General features: G+C 38.3%; 2 protein-coding genes across 2 annotated transcripts; both read left to right on the forward strand.

Annotated features, from left to right (window-relative positions):
- Window positions 1-547: 547 nt before the first annotated feature.
- Window positions 548-6,139, forward strand: KRT26 (keratin 26). The gene is made up of 8 exons (XM_037993135.2): window positions 548-988; window positions 1,425-1,507; window positions 2,254-2,410; window positions 2,541-2,702; window positions 2,784-2,909; window positions 3,565-3,782; window positions 5,010-5,077; window positions 5,988-6,139. The coding sequence occupies exons 1-8, from the start codon at window positions 548-550 to the stop codon at window positions 6,137-6,139; spliced, it is 1,407 nt and encodes a 468-aa protein (XP_037849063.1).
- An 11,214-nt stretch (window positions 6,140-17,353) lies between these two features.
- Window positions 17,354-24,348, forward strand: KRT25 (keratin 25). The gene is made up of 8 exons (XM_008012774.3): window positions 17,354-17,879; window positions 18,260-18,342; window positions 18,695-18,851; window positions 21,044-21,205; window positions 21,291-21,416; window positions 21,768-21,985; window positions 23,037-23,104; window positions 23,978-24,348. The coding sequence occupies exons 1-8, from the start codon at window positions 17,451-17,453 to the stop codon at window positions 24,085-24,087; spliced, it is 1,353 nt and encodes a 450-aa protein (XP_008010965.1). The 5' UTR covers window positions 17,354-17,450; the 3' UTR covers window positions 24,088-24,348.
- Window positions 24,349-24,839: the final 491 nt, after the last annotated feature.

The raw sequence follows: 24,839 nt of genomic DNA on the forward strand, positions 1-24,839 counted from the left end.
AGGAGTTCAAGACCAGCCTGGGAAACATAGCAAGACCACATCTCTTAAAAAAAGGAAAAAATAAAAATAAAAGAAACAAAGAAAGGAAGAAAGGAGGCACTCAGTGAAGTGGGAATACTAGAAATACTCTATGAGCATTAACAGGACAAAAGTAGGAGATATTTCTCATTGGAATTATTAATTCTTTGTTATATGTGACAAGGAGAATCTAGATTCTATTAATATTCCAGTGGTCAAAAAGATGCATAGTCATATTTAATTTTGGCCTTTGAAGCTATGATTTAGTTTTACTTCACCTGGCACCATTTTTATATATAAAAAATATCCTTGGGGCACCTTTCCACCTACAGACTGGACGCTGTTAAAAATCACCCAATTGTGAAAAACAACAATTAGGATGCAAGTAAATTTTATTACAGACTGGCATAGTCAAGACTGAAATGACCCAGTGAATCCTATAAAAGGCCAAGGGAGCTAACGTGTGTGGAAGGTGAACTCTGGCTTTGCTCCTCTCTTTGGCAAGGGGTTGCCCGACTGTGCTGCCGCCATGTCTTTTCGACTTTCTGGTGGATCCAGGCGGATCTGCTCGCGAACTGGGCCTGGTAGGCTGTCCGGTGGAGGAACAGGCTTTGTGGCTGGGAATGTGTGTGTTGGGTCGGGAGCAGGAAGCAGCTTTTCTTGTACTCTTGGGGGCATCTCTTCTGGAGGAAGCTTCTGCAATAGCGGTGGAGGGTTGGGAAGTGGTGCCTGTCCTGGTTTTCTTGGCAATGAGCACAGCCTCCTCTCTGGGAATGAAAAGGTGACCATGCAGAATCTCAATGACCGCCTGGCATCCTACCTGGACCATGTGCGTGCTCTGGAGGAGGCCAATGCAGACCTGGAGCAGAAGATCAAGGGCTGGTACGAGAAATGTGAGCCTGGCTCTTTCCGGGGACACAATCATGACTATAGCAGATACTTCCCAGTCATTGAAGATCTTAAAAGGCAGGTAAGAAATAGAGATTTGCATACTTTTACTACAGACTTTGTGTCTGGATAATTTAAAGAAGAGAAAATATAAAATGTGTTTAACAAATTTATGTGATGTAGGATTTGTTCACTCGGTATTTCCAGTGCTAAGTGCAGTACCTGGCAATAAAATCTTGTAGAATTAAATAATGAAAAATAAATCATTTCAAAACAGATATACTCACTTTGTTTTTCTTATATTTAGCTCATACCATTTGATCAAAAGTAATAAAAGTACCTATGTGGCACTTAAGCTCTGGATGCTTATTATCTGAAGAAAATCCAGATTTCTTTAACATAGAAAAAAGATACTAAAACAGATGTTTGACAGATTAAGAAGATATAAAATCACACTGAAATCTGGAGCCTCCTTTGACTTTTGGTAATCAACATTTTTCATAATCTTCCCTATTTAGATTATTTCTGCAACCACCTGCAACGCCAGCATTGTTCTACAAAATGACAATGCCAGACTGACCGCTGATGACTTCAGGCTGAAGTAGGTGAAAACAAACTAATTAATTATATGAATAAAAGTTAAAATATTACAGTTGGATTAAGGAATATATATTTTGCTTTGAAAACCAAAATGTTTTTCTAAAGCCAGACTAGATCAATAAAGAAATTGAATTAAATACACCCTTATAAAAAGAGCTATCATGGTTGGATACAGTAGCTCATGCCTGTAACCACAGCACCTTGGGAGGCCAAGACAGGCAGATCACTTGAGGTCAGGAGTTCAAGACCAGCCTGGCCAACATGGGAAGACCCCGTCTCTACTAAAAGTACACACACAAAAACATAGTCAGGCATGGTGGCGCACTCCTGTAATCCCAGCTACTCGGGAGGCTGAGACATGAGAATCACTTGAACCCGGAAGGCAGAGGTTGAGTGAGCTGAGATGCGGCCCCTGCACTTCAGCCTGGGTGACAGAGTGAAACTATCTCAAAAGCAAACAACAAAAAAAAAGAGCTATTACGTATTTTTTAAAATCTAAAATCTAGCAATATTGTATTTAATTGTTAAGCGCATTGGATGACAAAAATCAACTCTGAAGAAATAACACCCCCAAAATACAATTCATGAATTGTTAGGTATCTCAAACCATTTTAGCAGTTTGCCATTGCAAGAAGCTTCAGAAGCATGTAGAGAACATCATGTCTTTCAGCATATGAAATGCCTTAAAAAGTTGTGCTTTGCACCTGCCTATGATGACAACTCCCAGGTGCCTTACTAATCTTTCAGGTGTGAAAATGAGCTGGCTCTGCACCACAGTGTTGAGGCCGACACCAATGGTCTTCGCAGAGTGTTGGATGAGCTGACCCTCTGTACAACCGACCTGGAGATACAGTGTGAGACCCTCGGTGAGGAATTGACCTACCTCAAAAAAAATCACGAGGAGGTAAGGAAGCCTGCAGAGTGGCTTCATATAGTGTCTAATTTCCTTCTTCAAGTCCACTGTTCATTTCATAGCAGGGCATGAACATCAATCAAAATCCTCCACTGAGGGTGAATACCAATCCCTTTTCTAGGAGATGGAAGTCTTGCAGTGTACAGCTGGGGGGAATGTGAACGTGGAGATGAATGCAACCCCAGGAGTGGACCTAACTGTCCTGTTAAACAACATGAGGGCTGAGTATGAGGACTTGGCTGAGCAGAACTGCAAAGATGCTGAAGCCTGGTTCAATGAGAGGGTAGGTCTATGGCAAATTACAAAGGGCTTGCTCAGGAGACAATCAGGCCAGTCACTAACCCTTTTGACAACTACACTTCAGAGTGCAACGCTGCAACAACAGATTTCCAATGATGAGGGAGCAGCCACAGCAGCCAGAAATGAGCTGACCGAATTGAAACGCAACCTGCAAACCCTGGAAATAGAACTTCAGTCCCTCATGGCTGTGGTATGTAGGAATCACCATTGAATTGAATATATGTGTGAATATGTATAAGTCAATACAGATATAAAAATGTATATAACACCAAGTACGTATAACCATTTACATATGACTAAAAGTATAAAATATATTAAATATCAAGAATTCTGTCCCTAAATTCACCAATTCCAAAACTTGAAAAATGCCTTTTTACAATAGAGGAATTTTTAAAAATCTTGCAAATGTTGATTTTCAGTTGAAAATATTCAGACCTTATACAAATAATTATTTCTACCTTGAGAATATTTAAAATATGACCATGCTGATCAAGCACGGTGGCTCATGCCTGTAATCCCAGCACTTTGGGAGGCCAAGGCAGGTGCCTCACCTGAGGTCAGGAGTTCAAAACCAGCCTGGCCAACATGGTGAAATCCCATCTCTACTAAAAATATAAAAATTAGCTGGGTGTGGTGGTGAGCACCTGTAATCCCACATACTCAGGAGGCTGAGGCAGGAGAATCACTTGAACCTAGGAAGGGAGGTTGCAGTGAGCCAGGATCGTGCCACTGCACTCAGCCTGGGTGACAGAGCAAGATACCATCTCAAAAAAATAAATAAAATAATGTAAAATGTCCATGCCATTTCTCTTTTACACTGAAGCTTTGCCCTGTTTGCCTTTCAGAAACATTCCTATGAATGCTCCTTGGCTGAGACTGAAGGAAATTACTGCAATCAACTCCAGCAAATTCAGGATCAGATCGGGGTGATGGAGGAACAACTGCAACAGATTCGAACAGAAACAGAAGGCCAGAAGCTGGAGTATGAACAGCTTCTTGACGTAAAAATCTTTTTAGAAAAAGAAATTGAAATTTATTGCAACTTACTAGATGGAGAAGAAAGGTAAATATTAACTTGCAGAAAAAAAATAAAGCCTCCCATCAACTAGATTTTCTCATAGTATAGGTATGCCAATATTGCATCCTAGAATTTCCTACTCTAGAGAACACATATATTTATCCTCAGGAATGTATATTGTTGCAGCCAAGTGAAATTAAAACATGCTGAAATTTGAAAATCAAATTTCTAAGTATGTAAAAATATTTGTATGTATAATAACATAAAGGTCATTTAAGTATAGAGTATTTAACAATTCCAGTACTCCAGTTTAAGGGGAAACTTGCTTTCTGTGATTTAGTGTGTAAGCACATTTCTTATAAATAACTCACTCTCTTTTCTTATCACTTCACTAGTTACCCCACATGTACCTTGTATTAAAGGTGAGCGATATAGGAAGAATTAACTGGAGAAGCACTATAGTTTCTTAGTCAATAGCAACAGCCCTGGAATTGCAGCCCTAGCTGTGAATCAAATACTGGGTGAATTACAAGCACATTGTTTAACCTTTTCAAATGCAGTTTCGTCATTGGTGAAATTATGATAATGCCAAAACCATACTTGTAACAAGTCTTAACTATAATGTCTCCCTACGTAGCATACACAGAAAAGGTATTTGTGACAGTGGCATATGCAGAAAAGGTATCTGGTAATCACTGCCTATTACTAAATGCTTGCCCATGGCCGCATAGTGAGGAGGTAACGTCTTGCACACTACAAGGCCCATCAGCCTTCTGCGGCCTATTCTCACAGGAACCCAACAGTGATTGCTCCCTCCTCAGAACAAAGCACTCATTATACCGCTCACTTTTCACTTAATTTACAGCACTTTTCAAGTTATAGGTAATTTTTAGCATGTGTGTAATTTTTTCCAACCATAAAAACTGTGTTTTGGTTCTATATTTTCTGCAGCACCTAGCCCAGCAACACTTTCTTCATGGTAGGCACTCCAAACACATTCATTGGCCAGTTGATTGAAAAGTCAGAGTGAGAAACATTGCTAGATGAAAGAGGTAATATCTGGTCATGAGAAAATTTCTATTCATAAACATCCATTTCATCTCTTCTTTCACTATGTTGAAGTCATGAAAAGCTTACTAGTGTCCCTTAAATATATGAGGAATTTGAATCTTGTTGAAACTAGAATTCCAAAATGCTTATTTCCAATTTAGAGGTATTTATAAGCTCACTAAGGAAAGAAAAAAATGCAATAATTTACTCTTCTCTTCACAGAAAAAGCAAATCCACATGTTACAAATCGAAAGGATGCAGGTCTGTGAATTCTGGAAATCAAGGCAAAGGTATAGATGGTTTTTTTACCTGGTGTAACTCCTTAAACTCCATCAGTTGTGTTAACTAAGTTATTTATTTGTTAACTAAATAGAATTTGTTTTTAAGTTTACTTGTGGTGAATAAAGGCATGAGGGGTCATTATTATAGTTCTTAACATTTGTATTTTATATTCCTGTAGAACAACAGATGTGGTCAAATTATGAAATTACTGAGTGAGGAATTAATCCCACAACATATTTCTTACCTGGAATGTATTATCTTTCATAGTTTCAATACTTTGATAAAAGAGCTACTTTATCTTAAACCACAAAAATAGGGCAAGCTGGTATTTAAAAGAAGACATTATTTGCAGCCAGCCTTTACTGCCTGATACTTAGATTGCTTTAATCCATGTTTAATTTATGTTTTCACACACCCATTGCTCTAAAAACAGTGGCAAATATAAGAGAGATAGTCCAGGTTCTTGCTAAACACTGACTTCAAACACAGTATTATATATCAATTTACTGCAGACTTGCAAAAAACATTTTAAAAAAGCAAACTTTTTTAAAAGGTGCGGTGGCTCTTGCCTGTAATCCCAGCATTTTGGGAGGCCAAGGCAGGTGGATCACTTGAGGTCAGGAGTTTGAGACCAGCCTGGTCAACAGGGTGAAACTGCATCTCTACTAAAAATACAAAAATTAGCCAGGCGTGGTGGCAGGCGCCTGTAATCCCAGCCACTTGGGAGGCTGAGGCAGAAGAATCGCTTGAACCTGGGAGGGAGAGGCTGCAGTGGGCCGAGATCATGTCACTGCACTCCAGCCTGGGTGACAGAGTGAGACTCCTCAAAAAAACAAACCAAAAGCATACCTATTATGGCGAAATACTTTTCAACCTGTTAAAAAAATGACCACTAACATTTTATTTATTTTATTTCAGACTCAGCAAAAGAAACTATTGTCAAAACAGTGGTTGAGGAACTGGATCAAATTGGCAGTGTCCTTTCACTGAGAGTCCACTCAGTTGAAGAAAAGTCCTCTAAAATAAGCAACATTACAGTAGAGCAACGAGTACCTTCTAAAGCACCATAAGGAGGAAAACTTATTGAAAGAAAGAGAAAGAAAGAAAGAAAGAAAGAAAGAAAGAAAGAAAGAAAGAAAGAAAGAAAGAAAGAAAGAAAGAAAGAAAGAAAGAAAGAAAGAAAGAAAGAAAAGCCTGCCTTTGCAAAAGCCCTACTGATTAAATAACCTAAGGAAATTATTCATTTCTGTTCTTAAAGATAAAAGGGCTAGAATTTGTTCTCCTTCTCTTCCTTTTCTCACGTTCTATGCATGTAATCCTTTTCCAGAGAAGAAAAATCCTGCTCTGTCCCTAATTTTTGTTTTATTTTGGGGGTCTTTTTTGACATTTCATTAAAAATTCTTCTGTTGCAAGTTATTTTTAAATATCCGGTTCTTATTAATTTCTAAAGTTGATCCCAATGTGACAATACTAAGGACCTGCTCATAAAATAATGTGTTTCATTTCATAGTCACAGTTACCTCAATTAATAACAGAATAAGGTGTCAAGAGTACTAGCACTAATGTCTGGTCCCAAATCTATCCCTGGTTAACCATGTGAATAACTTAATCTTTTTGGGTTTGAGCGTCTATGGACATAAAACAAGGAGATAATACTCACTGATCACTAGGACTTGTTTACCCTTACAATACCTCGCCTGGGTGATCAGCAAATGTTTGTTGTAAAATCTGAACCTGGAAAGCTGTTTTTCCATTTTCCAGCCCATGTATCTCTCTGCCCCTACCATGGTGATGACTAAGCAAATTTAGAACTCAAGCCTGGGGTGGTTCTAAATCTTGCTCATATTCTCCTGCACACAAAATTCTGCCTGACATCCTTACTAAATTATTTTGGAAAGTGCCACTGGGATTGGAAAGCAGCAAAGTTCTAGGCTAAAGAGGTTTTTTTTCAGCTGGGGTGGAATGAGGCAGTGACCTCTATAACCACCTAGATTTCCAACTTGCATGGCAGAGCATCATTGAAGGGTTTTAATCAACTGGCATATAGACAATGTGGGATTCAAAATGGCCCATGAAGACTGAACTGCACCATTTCAGTGTGCTAAACCCTGTGAGGTTGTATTCTACAAGTCTCAAATATAAGCTTGGTCACCATTATTTCCTGCTTCCACATAAGGTAGTTGACCTTAGCCTAATGATGCTTTCTGGAGAGGTAGATACAGCTGAAAGTTACCTTTGTCAGGGTCTTCTTGTGATGAATGGTGCCAACCATGATGACAAAGGCCATATTTCAATGGTATAGAGTTAGATTAAGTCTGTTTAGAAGCACTTTCAATTGCAGAACTATAGTGACAATATCTTAAATTTACTGAGTGTGTTTTAACTCACTTTACATGCATTAACCAATTTAATTTTCATAAATGCTTATGAGGTAGGTGTTTTATCATCTTTATGTTATATATGAGGAAAGCAGAGTCTCAGAGATTAAGGAATTTCTCCAGGGCTACACAGCTGACGTGTACCGGGGCTTGGATGCAAATCCAGATCTCCTTCTCTGCCATGGTGATTTGAGTTCCATTGAACAGAACAAAAATAAGCATAGGAATTCACTGTTTTCACACTAAGATTCCACTGCCACCCAAGAGGGACCACAATCAGGCAGACTTTTATGTGCATGACTATCAACGATACAATGAAAGCCAGGAGTATGGCTTTCAGTGCAGTGGCCTGCTTGTAACATGAAACAAGCATGCTTGTAACCTGACTACAAATCCTTCAAGTATCTATGCCTACAGTATGCCTGCTGCATTCTACAGTGCATAGCATGCCTACAGTATGCCTACAGTATGCTGAAAGATGCCTACAGTATACCTGCAGTATGTCTACATTATGCCTACAGATACCTACAGCATCCCTACAGAAAGCCTACAGCATGCCTGCAGTATGTGTACAGTCTTTTCCTATCTGCTAGTTACCTACCTCCAGCTCCTCTCCCAGCACCTCCCTTCTCTGTCCCCATATTTATTAAGTCCTGGTTACTAGATGCCCCCTCCCTTCTGCTACAGTTTCCATCACTATGCTTCATTACTCTCTCATTCTGACTGGTAAGGTCACTCAGAGGCTCTATCCCCCAGGAATTAAAGGAGTAAAATCATATTATCAGCTCTCTCAAGACACTTGCTTAACTCACCATTTTACAAACACAGTGTTGACTCTCTTTCTCTTGTGCCGCCAGTAATATTCACTCTTTCTTATTCCCAACAGAGGTCCTATTCTTTCCAAGAACAACCAGGCTAACTTCCATTTTTCTATATCCACTCTTTCTACTTAAATAGATTTGCCTATCTACATAAGACTGATTTGCACTTAATACAAGCATAACTCATGACTCCAAAATACATGCTGTTGGTGAATCAACCATACTTCTTGAAATGAAGGCTGGAAAGTTTGAGTACTTAGCTTTGTTTCCAAAAAGATAGTATTAGCAAAAAAAATGTAAAAGGTGAAAAGCTGTCACCAACACTTGACAAGTCCCAAAAATTTTATGGGACATCCTTATTTGTGAGCTACCAATTGTGAAACTAAAGACAAGATAAAAAGAAACCCACATGTAGAAAAATCATAATAAAACCACAACATCACAAACAAAAGATCTTAAAAATCAGCCATAAGGGAAAATAATGATTACTTTCAAATGAGTGACAGTGAGAATGCACAGTGACTCCTCAGTAGGAACAGTGGAAGGCAGGAGACAATAGAACAACATCTTCAATATGTTGACAGAAATTCCAAATTGTCATTAAATTTCTAAAAAGTGCTCAGCCCCATATTAACCAGAAAAAATACAAATTAAAACCACATGAAATACTATCACACACCCAACAGATTGGCAGCACTTTTAAAATATTTGCCACAATGTTATGCATTCTATTCTGGAATGGTTTACAATTTGAAACTATTATGAATACTACTACTATAAATATCCCTTACATGTTACCTAGTACATGACTGCATGTGTTTCTCTAGGACACAACCCAACAATATGCTATCTACAAGAAATTCACTTCAAACATAGTGACACAGGTAGGCTGAAAGTAAAAGGATAGAAAAAGCTATATTATGCAAACATTGATAAAAAAATCAGGAGTGACTGAATTAATTTCAAAGTGGACTTTAAAGCAAAGAATGTTACTAGAGACAAAAAGTGATATTATATAATAATAAAGAGGTCCTTAAAAAGATACAGCAACTCTAAATACACTAAACCACTAAGCTTTCAAATACATGAGGCAAAAACTAATGGAATAGAAAGAAGAAAGAGGCAAATCCAAAATTACAGTTGGGAAATTCAATGCCCAATTCTCAGCAATTGATAGAACTACTAGGCAGAAAATTAATGATGATGAATAGAGGAACTGAATAACACCATCAAACCACAGAATTTAATTGACATTTATAGAACACTGCACTCAATAAGAGCAGAAAACACATTTTTCTCATACACCAATGGAACATAGACCATGTCTCTGGTCATATAATAAACCTTTAAAAATTTATAAGAATTGAAATTATACAGAATATGTTCTCTGATCATAATGGAATCAAATCAGAAATTAATAATACAAAATGAAAAGAAAAATCTCTCAACACTCAGAAATTAAATGACATACTTCTAAATGATCCATGGATCTACATATTTAAAAGAGTCATAAAACAGAAATGACATTAGCAAGATGGTGGAATAGGAGATCCCCTGCTCATATGTCCCAAAGCAACAATAATTTTGTAAGAGTCATCAACAGACAAAAGTACCTTTATAGGAGCCTTGGGATTCAGGTAGGAGTTTATAAAGCCCTGGTAGAGCCCAAGACCTAGGAGTATCATTTTTACAGGATAGACCCACACCCAGTTGGTACTTACTGATCATGGTCCCATCTCCAGGCCTAGAAACTGCCCCATATCCTTGCAAGCTTGGCTACAACCCCATTTTGTGTTGGTCCTGCTGCCAAAATCATTTGTCAAAGAGAAGTCATGCACACTAGTACATCAGAAGACAGGCCCACCAACTTCTGTCTCAGCTATACATCCTAAAAATATCCTCTAACTCATCCCCTGCCCCTGTCAGCTATAGCATGAGATGAGTCCTGCTTCCACAAGGACCCACAGGGAGACATGTCCATCTGAGTGTGCAGAGCAGGCTTGCCAATCTTGGTCCCACAACAGATCCCTAAATAGCTCTAAATCTCAACTCCAGCCCCTCTCAGCTGCCGACTAGGCACTTCTGCCTTGTCAGAGACCTGCTGAGAGAAACACCCTTCTGTGTCCTCAGGACAGGCTTGCCAATCTCAATTTTACAGCATCCCTAAAACAAACCTGAATCTGGGCCCTAGCCCTTCTCAGCTGTGGCCAGAGAGAAGTTCTATCTGCCCAGGAATCCAGAGGGAGGCACTCTCATCTGAGATCCACAGGCAGCCCAGCTGACCTGGGTCCCACAGAAGATCCTGAAATGGCCCTGAAAAGCAGTCCCAGCCCCTCTCATCTGTGGCTTGAGAGCAGTGCTGCCCACATGAGACCTAGAGATAAACAAGCTCATCAGTGCTCCTATAATCTAACCCACTGGCCTTGGTCCTGCTGTGGATCTTGAAATGGCCCTGTAATTCAGCACCAGCCTCTATCAATTGTGGTCTGAGAGCAAGCCTGCCTGCCCAGGGACCCACCAGAAAACATACCCATCTGTGACCCCAAAGACAGGTCTGAAGAGCTCAGTCTCAGCTACAGGCTCTAAAGCAGCCCCAAAACTCAGTTCTAACTCATCTCAGCCATGGACTTGAGCAGCACTACATACCCAGGGTCTCACTTAGTGATCCACAGGGAAACTTTCCAGAGACACAGAAGACACACCCACCCACACACCTGGTAACAGGCCCATCATCTACAGATCTTGAAATGGACTCTCATTCCAGTGCCAGCTCTATGGACTAAGGTTCTACACACAGTCCAGTCAACCCAGAGATTACACAGAATCCACAGCTACTAGAGCCCCTGGTAACAGACCTACCAACTATAGACCCAACTGTGGACTCAGCAATAGCCATGTGATCCAGCTCCAACCCCATTTGACCACAATCCCATCAGCACAGGAACCTAATAGAAGAAGGCCTTAAACTGCCAAAAACAGTCTATAAAGATTTAAAGAAGGCCAGGTGTGGTGGCTTTCACCTGTAATCCCAGCACTTTGGGAGGCTGAGGTGGGTGGATGGCTTGAGCTCAGGAGTTCAAGACCAGCCTGGGTAATATAGCAAAACCCCATCTCCACAAAACATATAAAAATTAGCTGGGCATGATGGCACATGCCTGTCATTCCAGTTACTCAGGAGGCTGAGGTGGAAGGATCACTGGAGCCTAGGAACCAGCGATTGCAGTGAGCTGAGATCATACCACTGCACTCCAGCCTGGGTGACAGAGTAAAAGGTATTGTACCTTCAAACGCACAGATACCAATGCAAGACTCCATGAATAATATGAAGAATAAGGCAAGAATGACACCTCCAAAGGAAACTAATAAGGATCTGGTAACCGACCCCAAAGAAAGGGAGATCTACAAATTGCCTGAAAGAAAATTCAAAATAATTATCTTAAAGAAGCTTAATAAGATGCAAAAGATGTAGATAAATAACTAAATGAAATTAGGAAAACAATGCATAAACAAGATGAGAAGTTTAATTTTAAAAATAGAAACCATAAATAAAACAAACAGAAATCCTGGACCTGAAGAATACAATGACAAAACTGAAAAATTCAGTAGAAAGCTTCAAAAGCAGACTCTATCATGCAGAAGAAAGAATTAGCAAACTCAAAGACAGGGCATTTTAAATTACCCAATTAGAGGAACAAAAATGTTTAAATAATAAAAAAGAGTAAAGAAAGCATAAAGGATCTATTCTATCCCACCAAGCATAAAAATATATACATTATGAGGGTTTCAGAAGGAGGAAAGAGAGAGAGAAAAGGAAAGAAAGCTTATGTAAAGAAATACATCCCAAATCTTGGGAGGGATATGGACCCTCCCAAGGGTCCATTTCATGGATTCATGAAATTCAAAGGATCCCAAGCAAGATCAACCCAAAAACAAACACTATGAGGCACATTAATTCATGCAGGGCTTAAAACCTAGATGACAGGTTGATAGGTGCAGCAAACCACCATGGCACATGTATACCTATGTAACAAACCTGCACATTCTGCACATGTATCCCAGAACTTAAAGTAAAATTTTTAAAAAATTGTCAAAAGACTGAAATAATCTTGAAAGCAGCAAGAGATAAGAGACTCATTATATACAATGGAACCCCTATGAGGCTATCAACAGACTTCTCAACAGAAACTTTGCAAGTCAGGAGAGTAGGATAATACATTCAAGTGCTGAAAGAAAAAAACCTGCCAACCAAGAATATCATACCCAGAAAAGTCTGTGCTTCAGAAATTAAGGAGATATTCCCAGACAAACAAAAGCTCAGGGAGTTCATTGCCTCCCTTATAAGAAATGATAAAGATAGGTCAATGCGTTGAAACAAAGGAACTCTAATTAACAACATGAAAACATATGAAAGTAAAAAAAAAAAACCTCACTGTTAAAGGTAAATATACAAATTCAGAATATACTACTGTAATGGTAGTGTACAAATCACTTATATCTGGTATAAAGGTTAAAAGACCAAACTATTAAAACTAACTGTAGGTACAATAATTTGTTAATGAATATACATATAAAAAGATATAAATTGTGACACCAAAAAATTAGATAGAGTAGTAAAACTGTAAATTTTTTGAATGCAATTAAAGTTATCAGCTTAAAATAACCTGTTCTAATATGTTCAGTGTAAGTCTCATGATAACTACAAAGCAAAAATCTATAGTAGATACACAAAAAAAGAAAGAGAAAGGAATCAAAGCATACCACTACAGAAAGTTGTCAAATCACAAAGGCAGACAGCAAGAGAGGAAAAAAGAAACAAAGGATCTACAAAACAACTGGAAAACAACAAAACGGCAGTAGTAAGTCCTTACCTATCAATAACTACCTTGAATATAAATGGATTACATTCTCCAATCAAATGACACAGAATAGCTAAGGGTATTAAAAAGGCAAACAAACACACACACATACACAAAATCTATATGCTGTCTACAAGACACTCACTTCAGCTTTAAGGACACACATAGACTAAAAGTGAGGGTTGGAAGAAGATATTCCATGCAAATAGAAACAAAAAAGAGCAAAGGTACCTATATTTATATCAGAGAAAAATAGACTTTAAGTCAAAAACTATAAAAAGAAAGAAAGTCATTATGTAATGATAAAGAAGACAATTCATCAAGAGGATATAACAATTGTAAATAAACATGCACCAAACATCAGAGCACCTTTATAAAGCAATTATTAACAGATATGAAGGGAGCAATAGACAACAATACAACAATAGTAAGGGACTTCGGTACTACAGTTTCAATAATGGATCAATCATCCAGACAGAAAATTAGTAAGGAAAGATTAGACTTAAACTACACTTAAGACCAAGTGGCCCTAACAGACGTATATAGAACATTGTATCAAACAAGAGCAGAATACACATTCTTCTCAAGCACACACAGAACAGTCTCCATGACAGATTACATGTGAAGTCACAAACAGGTCTTAACAAACTTCAGATTAAAATTACAAAGTATTTTTTCTCCACAATAGTATGAAATTAGAAATCAATAACAGGAGGAAATTTGGAAAGTTCACAAATATGTGAAAATTAAACAATATGTTCCTGAACAACCAGTGGAACAAAGAAGAAATCAAAAGGGAAATCAAAAACTAGAGACAAATGAAGATGGAGACATATGACAACATTTATGGGATGTAGCAGAAGCAGTTTTAAGAGGGCAGTTTATAACAATAAATGCCTACATTGAAAGAAAGAAATAACCTACCATTACACATGAAGGAACTAGAAAAAAAGAAGAACAACCTAAGCCCAAAGTTGGTAGAAGGAGAAAATACCAAGGATCAGAAGAGAAATAAGTGAAACTATAAAACATTGATGAAATAAATTGATGAGGACAAAAATAAATGGAAAGATATGCCATGTTCATTGATTGGAAGAGTTAATACTGTTAAAATGTTTATATTACCCAAAGTGATATACAGATCCAATGTAATTCCTATCAAAATTCCAATGGCATTTTCACAAAAAGAGAAAAAAACATGAATTCTAAAATTCATATAGAACCACAAAAGATCCTGAATAGCCAAAGCAATCTTGAGCAAAAAGAACATCTTGAGTTGGAAGCATCACACTATCTGATCTCAAAATCTACTACAAATCTATAGAAATGAAAACATCACAACACTGGCACAAAAAGTGACATATAGACCAATGAGACAGAATAAAGAGCCCAGAAATAAATCTATGCACTTACAGCAAAATGATTTTCAAACAAAGGTGCCAGGAACACAAAATGGGGAAAGAACAGTATTTTTAGTAAATGGTGCTGGGGAAACTATATTTCAGAAAAATGAAATTGGACCTTTATCTCACCCTATATACAAGAATCCACTCAAAACGTATTAAGCAGGTAAGCATAACACATGAAACTGTAAACCTACTAGAAGAAAACACAGGGGGAAAACTTCTTGACATTAGTCTGGGCAAAATTTTTTTTATATGACCCTAAATACACAGGCAACAAAAGAAAAAATACATAATGGGATTACATTAAACTAAAAAGCTTCTACATAGCAAACGAAATAATTAACAGAATAAAGAGATAACTCTCGGATTGGGAGAAAATACTGTGAAGCACACATGTGACACAGGACTAATATCCAAAATATATAAGAAACTCAAGCAACTCAACAACAATAACAAAAACAATCCAATTTAAAAGGCATCTCTTAAAAGAAGACATATAAATGGCCAACAGGTATATGGAAAAAATGCTCAACACTACTAATCATGAATGAAATGCAAATGAAAAACACACTGAGATATCACCTCACACCTGCTAGAATGGCTATTATGAAAATGGCAAGGAATAACAAGTGTTAGTAAGAAAGTGGAGAAAGAAAATCCCTGTACACTGTTAGTGGAAATGTAAATCAATGCAGCCATTATGGAAAGCAGTATAGCAATTCCTCAAAAAATTAAAAGTGGAACTACAATGTGACCCAAAAATCCCACTACTGAGTATTTAAAGGAAATGAAATCAGTATGTCAAGGAGATATCTGCATTCCATGCACATTGTAGCATGATTCACAATAGCCAAGATAGGGATTCAACCTAAAACCAAATCCATCAACAAATGAAGTAATAAAGAAAATATAGTATATATACCCAACGGAATACTATTCAGCCTTTACAAAGGGAAATTCTGTCATTTGTGACAACATGGATGAACCTGTTGGATGAAATGCTGTGAACCATACATCTGATCAAGGCTTAATATTCAAAATATATAAGTAATTCAAGCAACTCAATAACAAGAATGTGATTAAACAGACATTTCTTGGCTGGGTGCAGTGGCTCATGCCTGTAATCCCAGCACTTTGGGAGGCCGAGGCGGGTGGATCACAAGGTCAGGAGATCGAGACCATCCTGGCTAACACAGTGAAACCCCGTCTCTAGTAAAAATACAAAAAGAAATTAGCCGGGCTTGGTGGCAGGCACCTGTAGTCCCAGCTACTCGGGAGGCTGAGGCAGGAGAATGGCGTGAACCCGGGAGGCGGAGCTTGCAGTGAGCCCAGATTGCACCACTGCACTCCAGCCTGGACGACAGAGCGAGACTCGTCTCAAAAAAAAAAAAAAGAAAAGAAAAAAAGAAGACATTTCTCAAAAGACATACAAATAGCCAGTAGGTTTATGAAAAGGTGCTCAACATCACTAATCATCAGGGAAGTGCGCTAGGGAAATTTTGGTCAAAGAATACAAGATTTCATTTAAGTAGGAGAAATAAGTTGAGGATAACTATTCTACAATATGGTGACTATAGTTAATAACAATAAGAAAGTAGATTTTAAATGTTCTTACCTCAAAATAGGTATGTGAGATAATAGATATGTCAATTAGCTTGATTTGGTACACAATATAGTCATATATTAAAAAATCATGTTGTACACCATTAATATATACAATTTTTATTTGTCAAAAAAAAATTTTGAGACAGAGTCTCATTCGGTCACCCCAGCTGGAGTGCAGTGACACAATCTCAGCTCACTGTAACCTCTGCCTCCCAGGTTCAATAGATTCTCTTGCCTCAGCCTCCCGAGTAGCTGGGACTACAGGCGCCTCGCCATGATGCCTGGCCAATTTTTGTATTTTTAGTAGAAACGGGGTTTCACCATGTTGGTGAGGCTGGTCTCAAATGCCTGACCTCAAGTGATCCACCTGCCTTAGTCTCCCAAAGTGCTGGGATTACAGTCGTGAGCCACCATGCCCGGCCTTATTTGTCAATATTTTATATTTCCATAATAGGTAGAGTTTTTAGTAAATATATGTGAATTCCCGCCCACTAAATACCTTACTGATGACTTTCACCTAAGCTAAACCACAGTAAATTAAGACAGAAGAAATAGTTCCTTCCAGGTTTGCTTCAGATTTTGCAGGGTCAGGAAATAAGTTAATGTCTTTCCAAACTCCCACAAAACATAACACCAATTAGGGGTGTGCTCGTAATTACCAAAATGGATAAGATAAGGCAACTCTCCCCAGTCATAAGTGTCAACAAAATATGATGCACATGTCAGCCAGAATGGAAGTTAACTTCCCATGGGAAACAGTGGCAAGAGGAATTTAAAAATAAAAACAAAAACCTATTGGTTGAAGAACCAGGTTGGGGAAATAATGATTACAGTTCTATTCTCTACTTATGTAGAAAAACTTGTGACAATAAAAGCAGAAAAAGTCTCAGAAACATCACAGCCTGCCTTGGCATAATAGCCCAAAACCATGATGCCAAATTTCTATTCAGTAATGAGCTGATGAGGTTTATCTTCTAAGGATGGAAGTGAAGAATGACTCACCCAACATTTAAAAATGTAATAATGAACCTGACATTGCTCCACCCAGACCCATTTCTCAGATTACCACCGACCTGAGGGCAACTGCCCTCCTACAGGAATGAGCCCAGCAAAGTGAGTTGCTAATTAGAAAAAATCACCCAATTATGCCAACTTGCTGAGACTGGCAAGCCATGTTTTACTCTATGTAGGCAGAATCTCATTCAGAACACACTTGGGACTTGCTTATAAAAAGGCAAACAGAACCATTTAGACAAGAAGGGACTCCATTCTAGCTTTCACGAATACAGCTCTGCAACGCGTTTGCCCTGATACCATGTCTCTTCGACTTTCCAGTGCATCCAGGAGGTCCTGTCCTCGTCCCACCACAGGATCACTCAGACTCTCTGGTGGGGGAACCAGCTTTGGGGTTGGAAATGCTTGTGGCATTTCGGGGATTGGAAGTAGCTTTTCTTGTGCCCTCGGAGGCAGCTCATCGGGAGGAAATGCAGCGGGAGGCAATCCCTGTGCTGGCTTCACTGTGAATGAGGCGGGGCTCCTTTCTGGCAATGAGAAAGTGACCATGCAGAACCTCAATGACCGCCTGGCATCCTACCTGGACAACGTGCGTGCTCTGGAGGAGGCCAACGCTGACCTGGAGCAGAAGATCAAGGGCTGGTATGAGAAATTTGGGCCCGGCTCTTGCCGTGGTCTTGATCATGACTATAGCAGATATTTCCCGATAATTGATGACCTTAAAAACCAGGTAAGAAATCATACTTCACAATCATTTTCATGTACCTTTATTTCTAAATTTTGTTTTCCTTTCTTTATTAAATTCTAAAAACATTTACCGTTCCTACTTGTGATTTTTTTTTTTTTTTTTTTTTTTTTTTGAGAAGGAGTTTTGCTCTTGTTGCCCAGGCTGGAGTGCAATGGCAGGATCTCAGCTCACTGCAACCTCCACCTCCTGGGTTCAAGAGATTCTCCTGCCTCAGCCTCCCGAGTAGCTGGGATTACAGGCACCTTCCACCACACCCACCTATTTGTGATTTCTTAAAGAGAATTCCAGTTTAGCATTGGAAATAAGCATTAAGTAGATTCAGTTGGTTTAGTTCATGATAAAAGTCAAATTCCCATTTCTAGATCATCGCTTCCACCACCAGCAACGCTAATGCTGTTCTGCAGATCGATAATGCCAGGCTTACAGCCGATGATTTCAGACTCAAGTAAGTAGACTGCCAGAGTGAAATGAATTCATGGCAATTCATGCAAAGCATTACATCAAATTTGCAACTCTTATCCCAAAACTATAAAACACTTGAATTTCACATAAACAGGATGTTATTACTTTTTTATGCTTTGACTATTAAATACAAAACGTGAACTGCTATTAAAACTAGTTCTTTTTCTGTCAAATACTGCAAAGTAGAAACAATAATAATTATTATTATGCAACAAGTTTTGAAAATGCCTCTTGGGGCCAAATCTTCAAAATTCCGGAATTCTAGCATTTGTCATTGATCGGTGACTATGTCTCCAACCATGTGACAAATTAGGAAATCATTAACACTCTTTAAGGTATGAAAATGAGCTGGCTCTTCACCAGAGTGTAGAGGCTGATGTCAATGGGTTACGAAGAGTTTTGGATGAAATAACCCTGTGCAGAACAGATCTGGAGATTCAGTACGAAACCCTGAGTGAGGAGATGACTTACCTCAAAAAGAACCATAAAGAGGTAAGAGTTGGTCATCTACATTTTGCTATCCCTTTGCAGACACTGTGTACCTGACAGGAGATAATGTAATAACCTCTCATATAAAAAGTTGGTGCTGAAGACACATTGTCAGACAGACATGAGGGCTGAGCTGTCTCTTCAAGAGTCGAATTCTTTGTACAGATTCACCCTTGCTCTCTCATCAAGTTTCCTGTGGGAAAAAATAAAGGAATCATGTTTTCCAGACCAATCAGGGTTATAAGAGGAGTGTTTGGCTATGTAATTATAGCTAAGTTAAAATGATCTACTTAGGAGATTACATCGAATTAGATAAAATAAATATAAAATAAATGTACTTTAAGGACATCCTTAAACTGGAAAATTAGATCTAAATTTCTCTATGACAGTGGCATATTTAAAACACTAAAACATTTACTTCATACATACATTAAGTATACAAACATAACACTAGTACGTATTCTTTATAGGTATGGCTGTAAAAATAATGAGAATGAAATTAAGCTATTACACCAGAATTTATACTTAATCATAAACTTCCGAAGCAGTCACTGTTGGAAGTTAAGTTCCAAATTTTATATTGCAGCAATTACATCTTTAGGATTGCTTTCAGAGGTGCTGTTTTCCAAAAGGGAAAAATCTTTATCCTTTGAAAATAAATTTGATATTTTAAATAGCCAAAAGACTTCTATGCAAGCCAAATGCTTAAAACAGAAGATCAAGCTAAGAATCCTACTTGATTAGTCATGAGGCTGTCTTATAAATAAAACTACTTGAATAACATTGATTTGCCAACGTGGATTCAAATATAGTTACAGCCCATGGTGTTTAATCCATTTTTGATGAATTAAAAGCAATTGATTTTTGATTTTTGTAATGCCTCACTTACAGGCAACCCTATAGATATACACACACACACACACACACACACACACACACACACAGGCAAATATATATATAATCTTTTTCTTTTCATGCTTGAACCAGGAAGTTTTCACTAAATCCTCAGAAGTAAAAGCCACATCTGTAGATCGGGAAGACATAGGGTCAGCCAGGAGGAAGGAAAGCTGGATTAACTGAGGGGCTCACTGCAGGAAGGAATGAAAGCCTTAGTTACCATCATTAAGACCAATTCATGAATGGGAGGAGAGTTTCTGCAGCAGACAGAAGTTGATGGTGGTATTCCAGTACACACAGTCTTCACTGTGATGCCTGCCATTCACAGTCTTAGAACTGACTCACACATTCTAACAGCTTGCAGTTCAGACAGGGTAACATGTAGACTTTGGCTGCAAAATAAATTCCAGCTTCCACGATGATAATAATCATAATAACCAGCATTCATTTAGCATTTATGTGCAAGGTAGTATCATAGAGTCATCATTATTATTAGTTCTTTGATTTCTTTTAACAACTCAGGAAGGATATTTAATTATCCTCAATTTTCAGGTAAGCAAATAGAAACTTAAAGAGGTTAAGCAACTTTCCCAAACTCACCAGCCACTATAGGGCAGAACCAAAATTTACAGAGAGATTTGTGTGACTCCAAAGTCCAACATGATACTGTAATGTCCCTGTATAGACTTAATAGACAGCTGGGATTCTTTAGAGGATGATGTTCTTCCCTGAGGGGTGCACACATACACACACACATACACGCGCACACACACACCTTTATTTACTTATCATCATTTCGATTGTTCAGAATTATTCAAACTCAGCCCTTCAACCATGTTCATGGCTGTGTTCAGGGCGTAGCTGAGTTAAGACTGCATCAAAGCTGGCCTCTAATGAAATGAAGACCAGTCCACAAAGGTGGAGAATAGAATAAGCAATGGAGGACCATTCATTTTAAATGTTTAAAACTTTCATTTGGAAAAGGAATTAAGACTCATTCTGAGTAGCAGAATGGAAACTGATGAGTTTAAGTTATAAGAACAGGAGTTTGGCTCACTATAATATAGAACTCTGGAACAATTAAAACTCTTCCAGAATGAAACAGGCTAGTTCAGGAGGTAGTGAGTTCACCGTCTTTGAGAATTAGGTCAATAGGTCAGGAAATATCAAATGTGGCGGGAGGGGGTCCATGCACAGCCTGGGGAAAACCAGACAAACTCTAAGTGCCCTTCCAAAGCTAAGCTACTAGACCTTCCATGAGATCCCTGCAGTTGAGCTGAACACTTTTCTGCCTCTAGGAAATGCAAGTTCTGCAGTGCGCAGCTGGAGGCAACGTGAACGTGGAGATGAACGCAGCTCCCGGGGTGGACCTCACAGTTCTACTGAACAACATGCGAGCTGAGTACGAAGCCCTTGCAGAGCAGAACCGCAGGGATGCAGAGGCCTGGTTCAACGAGAAGGTGACTCTCCTCCGGAAAACAATCCCTTTGCCTGTTACTGATATTCACGAAACTAAGATTTGCTCCTTCACTTACGTCATTTCAGAGCGCCTCCCTGCAGCAGCAGATTTCTGAGGATGTCGGAGCCACAACCTCAGCCCGGAACGAGCTGACTGAAATGAAGCGCACTCTTCAAACCCTGGAGATTGAACTTCAGTCTCTCTTAGCCACGGTATGAAAAGAACAATTTTTTACCATCCCCCAGGTCATCATGTTAGATACTTGCCAGCTGGTTTTAAAAACCTTAATAATATTGAAATATGTATTTTTATAATTGTCTTAAAACATAAGCAAAGAGTAGGATTGTATAGCTGACAGCTAAAACAACACGAATGTCTTTAGGTCTATTCTACCAAAAAGAAGGATTTGCTCATTTTCGGGCAGTATCACAGTCTTAACTATGTGTCCATGTGAAATCTAAAACAATTATATGTAAAGTTAACAACAGGAGAAAATCATGTATCAAACAAATCCCTGCATATCTGCATATCCATCTCAGGTTCTCTTTATTGCTTCCTGACAGAAACACTCCCTGGAGTGCTCCTTGACAGAGACCGAGAGCAACTACTGTGCGCAGCTGGCGCAGATCCAGGCTCAGATCGGGGCCCTGGAGGAGCAGCTGCACCAGGTCAGAACCGAGACCGAGGGCCAGAAGCTCGAGTATGAGCAGCTCCTGGACATCAAGCTCCACCTGGAAAAAGAAATTGAGACCTACTGTCTCCTTATAGGAGGAGATGATGGGTAGGTAAAACAATTTGCATGGATGGCGTAATATACTGAAATCTGCTTGCAAGTTAGATCCCACTTTCCACTGGAAAGTAGATGTAATTTGGCTACATGCATTTATTATCATGAATACTAAATATTAAATACAATACACACTTGACTGCCAAAATACAAATTAACATCTTAACAAACCAATATGCAGCAGGCACCGAGTTTAAGGTATGAACATGGAAAATATCACTTCTAGAGTGAAAAGAATAAACGGGAAACTAATTGGAGTTTCAATATGTGGACCAGGATTCTGACTCTGGAAATGGTTTCTGGAGCTCATCACTCACAGAATCCTGTCTTCATAGCACTGATGAAGTCTCATGGGCACAAGTCTGGGAGTCTAGAGCTCAGGGTTGTTAGGAGCAGGCAGCTTCCTGAATTCACAACTAAGAGCATTTCATCACCCCAGAAAGTTCTTCTGTGCCCCACTTCCCTTGGCAGTTACTATTTTATCCATTCTTGATGTTAATATAAAAGGAATCATACAGGAAAAGAATCACTTCTTAACACTGAAGCAGAACAAAAACATTACAATCTCAGAGAAAACCCCACTTAGAAAAAATATCTTGTAATTGTCTAACTGCTGAAGCAATCTACACCACTCTTCCCCACCTATCATCAAAGCCTCCCTCATTGACTAGAGTGATGCTTCCACATGTAACTCGTTACACAGCTAAATACATTTGCCACAATTCATAAACCTGCAAAACTTAAAAGGGAGAATTTCAACCTAAGTTGCATAAATCCATCCAGTGGCAATGCCAAAACTGCTGTTAGCATCTTATGACAGCCTCTTCTGCACGTCTCTTCCTAACTCCTCACTTAGTGATGCCACTTGGTAACTTGATGTCAGCAATGGAGAAGGTATTCATACCTCTACAGAAATCGGCAAACACTGCAAATCAAATGCTGGGTTACACAGTTGAAACTACCAAAGGGCTAAAGAAAACCATATGGTGAACCTAGAATTGATGGGGTTCTCTCTAAATCACCCTCTTTTGTGATGTTTTCACAGAGCCTGTAAGTCTGGAGGTTACAAGTCTAAAGATTATGGATCTGGAAATGTGGGAAGTCCAGTCAAAGGTAATTAAAATGAAATCTGTTGTTATGCTATCCTACTTTTTAAATTTTCTCAACTTTTATTTTAGGTTTGGGAGTACACTGAAAGGTTTGTTACATAGGTACACACATGTCATGGAGGTTTCTTGTACATATTATTTGATTATCCAGGAATTAAGCCCAGTATCCAATAATTATCATCTCTGCTCTTCTTCCTCCTCCAACCCTTCCCCCTCAAGTAGAACCAAGTATCTGTTGTTTCCTTCTTTGTGTTCATAAGTCCTTATCATTTAGCTCCCACTTATAAGTGAGAACATGTGGTGTTTGGTTTTCTATTCCTGCGTCAGTTTGCTAAGAATGATAGCCTCCAGCTCCATCCATGTTCCTGCAAAAGATGTGATCTTCTTTTTCATGGCTGCATAATATTCCATGGTGCTTATGGCTTTATCCACTCTGTCACTGACGGGCATTTAGGTTGATTCTTTGTCCTTGCTATTGTGAATAGTGCTGCGATAAACATTCACATGCATGTGTCTTTATGGTAGAATGCTTTCTATTCCTTTGGGTATATATACCCAACTACTTCATTTTTAATGCATAGCTTGATCGTTCTTATATTACCATAGCTTGGTAAGAATACACACAATAAAGATTTGTAGTAGACACCATATGTGCTAGATATCTAATGTCAGTGATGTGTGCTAATTTTAAACAAAATAACATGTCACCATGTTTTTTCCTAATCAAATAATCAAAATTATTCACCAAAAATGAGTCTAAGTATTTGTGTTTAGTGCATAGTTCATTCTATATGCAAATACTATTATTCCTTTAAATGATACAATGTTTTATTCATTTTTAACTATATAAAATCTCCTTTTAATTTTTAATTTTCAGACTCAGCCAAAGCCATAGTGGTTAAGAAAGTTCTTGAGGAGGTAGACCAACGCAGCAAAATACTTACCACCAGGCTCCACTCCCTGGAAGAGAAATCTCAAAGCAATTAATTTGAGATGCAACAGAGAACGTATGCCACATACCCCCTGAGAAGAAAAGGCATTATGTATCTGTCCAGAAAAATGTGCATATCTAAGAAAAATGTCTGTCCTGTTGTCTTTCTGTTATTTTCTCTTTCTGGGCAATCAATAACAGCATCTCCCCATTCATCTGGAAGAATGCCACACACAAATATGATGACTCATTTGATTATCCTGCAGAAATCTGTTGTCAATTCTTTGTATTCAATAAACCTCTTCTTTAGCAAGTTATCATTGATGATATTGTCTTTAGAATGTTTATGTGTGCAATATAAATATGCGAACACGTAACAGCTTTTATTTATATAAAAACTCTTTTAAAATAATAGATTTCCCCATAGATTTTCATCAGGCTTACCCTATAATTCAAACTGAGACAAATTCAGAAAGAATAAAAGTACTTTTATTTAAATCCCCAATCTGCCATACTTTGACATACTAAGAAGCCTATTCCCTTTAATAATAACTAAAATGTATATATTTCAGGTTCTTCATCTGTAAATGGGGATAATAAAAGTAGTTCTTTCAAATGGTTATTGTAAAGATTAAAGAAATAAGTTATTGCAAAGTGCACTTATGGGATAAGCATTTGATAGATGCTAATATGTATTTTTAATACTCAATATTTATAATGATTAATGTTCAATCTCATTTTCCTTTTGGATATATATTTTAAACAGTATTCCAAATGTAATACAGGTTACAGCAAAAGTTTTAGTTTA

This window comes from Chlorocebus sabaeus, chromosome 16, assembly GCF_047675955.1.
Source record: "Chlorocebus sabaeus isolate Y175 chromosome 16, mChlSab1.0.hap1, whole genome shotgun sequence".
Classification (NCBI taxonomy): domain Eukaryota; kingdom Metazoa; phylum Chordata; class Mammalia; order Primates; family Cercopithecidae; genus Chlorocebus; species Chlorocebus sabaeus.

Excerpts from the sequence above, each read along its gene's own strand:
- KRT25 (XM_008012774.3), top strand. The coding sequence starts at position 17,451 with ATGTCTCTTCGACTTTCCAGTGCATCCAGGAGGTCCTGTCCTCGTCCC. Across the intron at positions 17,880-18,259 it reads TTGATGACCTTAAAAACCAG|ATCATCGCTTCCACCACCAG; the intron begins GTAAGAAATCAT and ends TCCCATTTCTAG. Across the intron at positions 23,105-23,977 it reads TGTGGGAAGTCCAGTCAAAG|ACTCAGCCAAAGCCATAGTG; the intron begins GTAATTAAAATG and ends TTTAATTTTCAG.
- KRT26 (XM_037993135.2), top strand. The coding sequence starts at position 548 with ATGTCTTTTCGACTTTCTGGTGGATCCAGGCGGATCTGCTCGCGAACT. Across the intron at positions 2,411-2,540 it reads TCAAAAAAAATCACGAGGAG|GAGATGGAAGTCTTGCAGTG; the intron begins GTAAGGAAGCCT and ends TCCCTTTTCTAG. Across the intron at positions 2,910-3,564 it reads TTCAGTCCCTCATGGCTGTG|AAACATTCCTATGAATGCTC; the intron begins GTATGTAGGAAT and ends TTTGCCTTTCAG.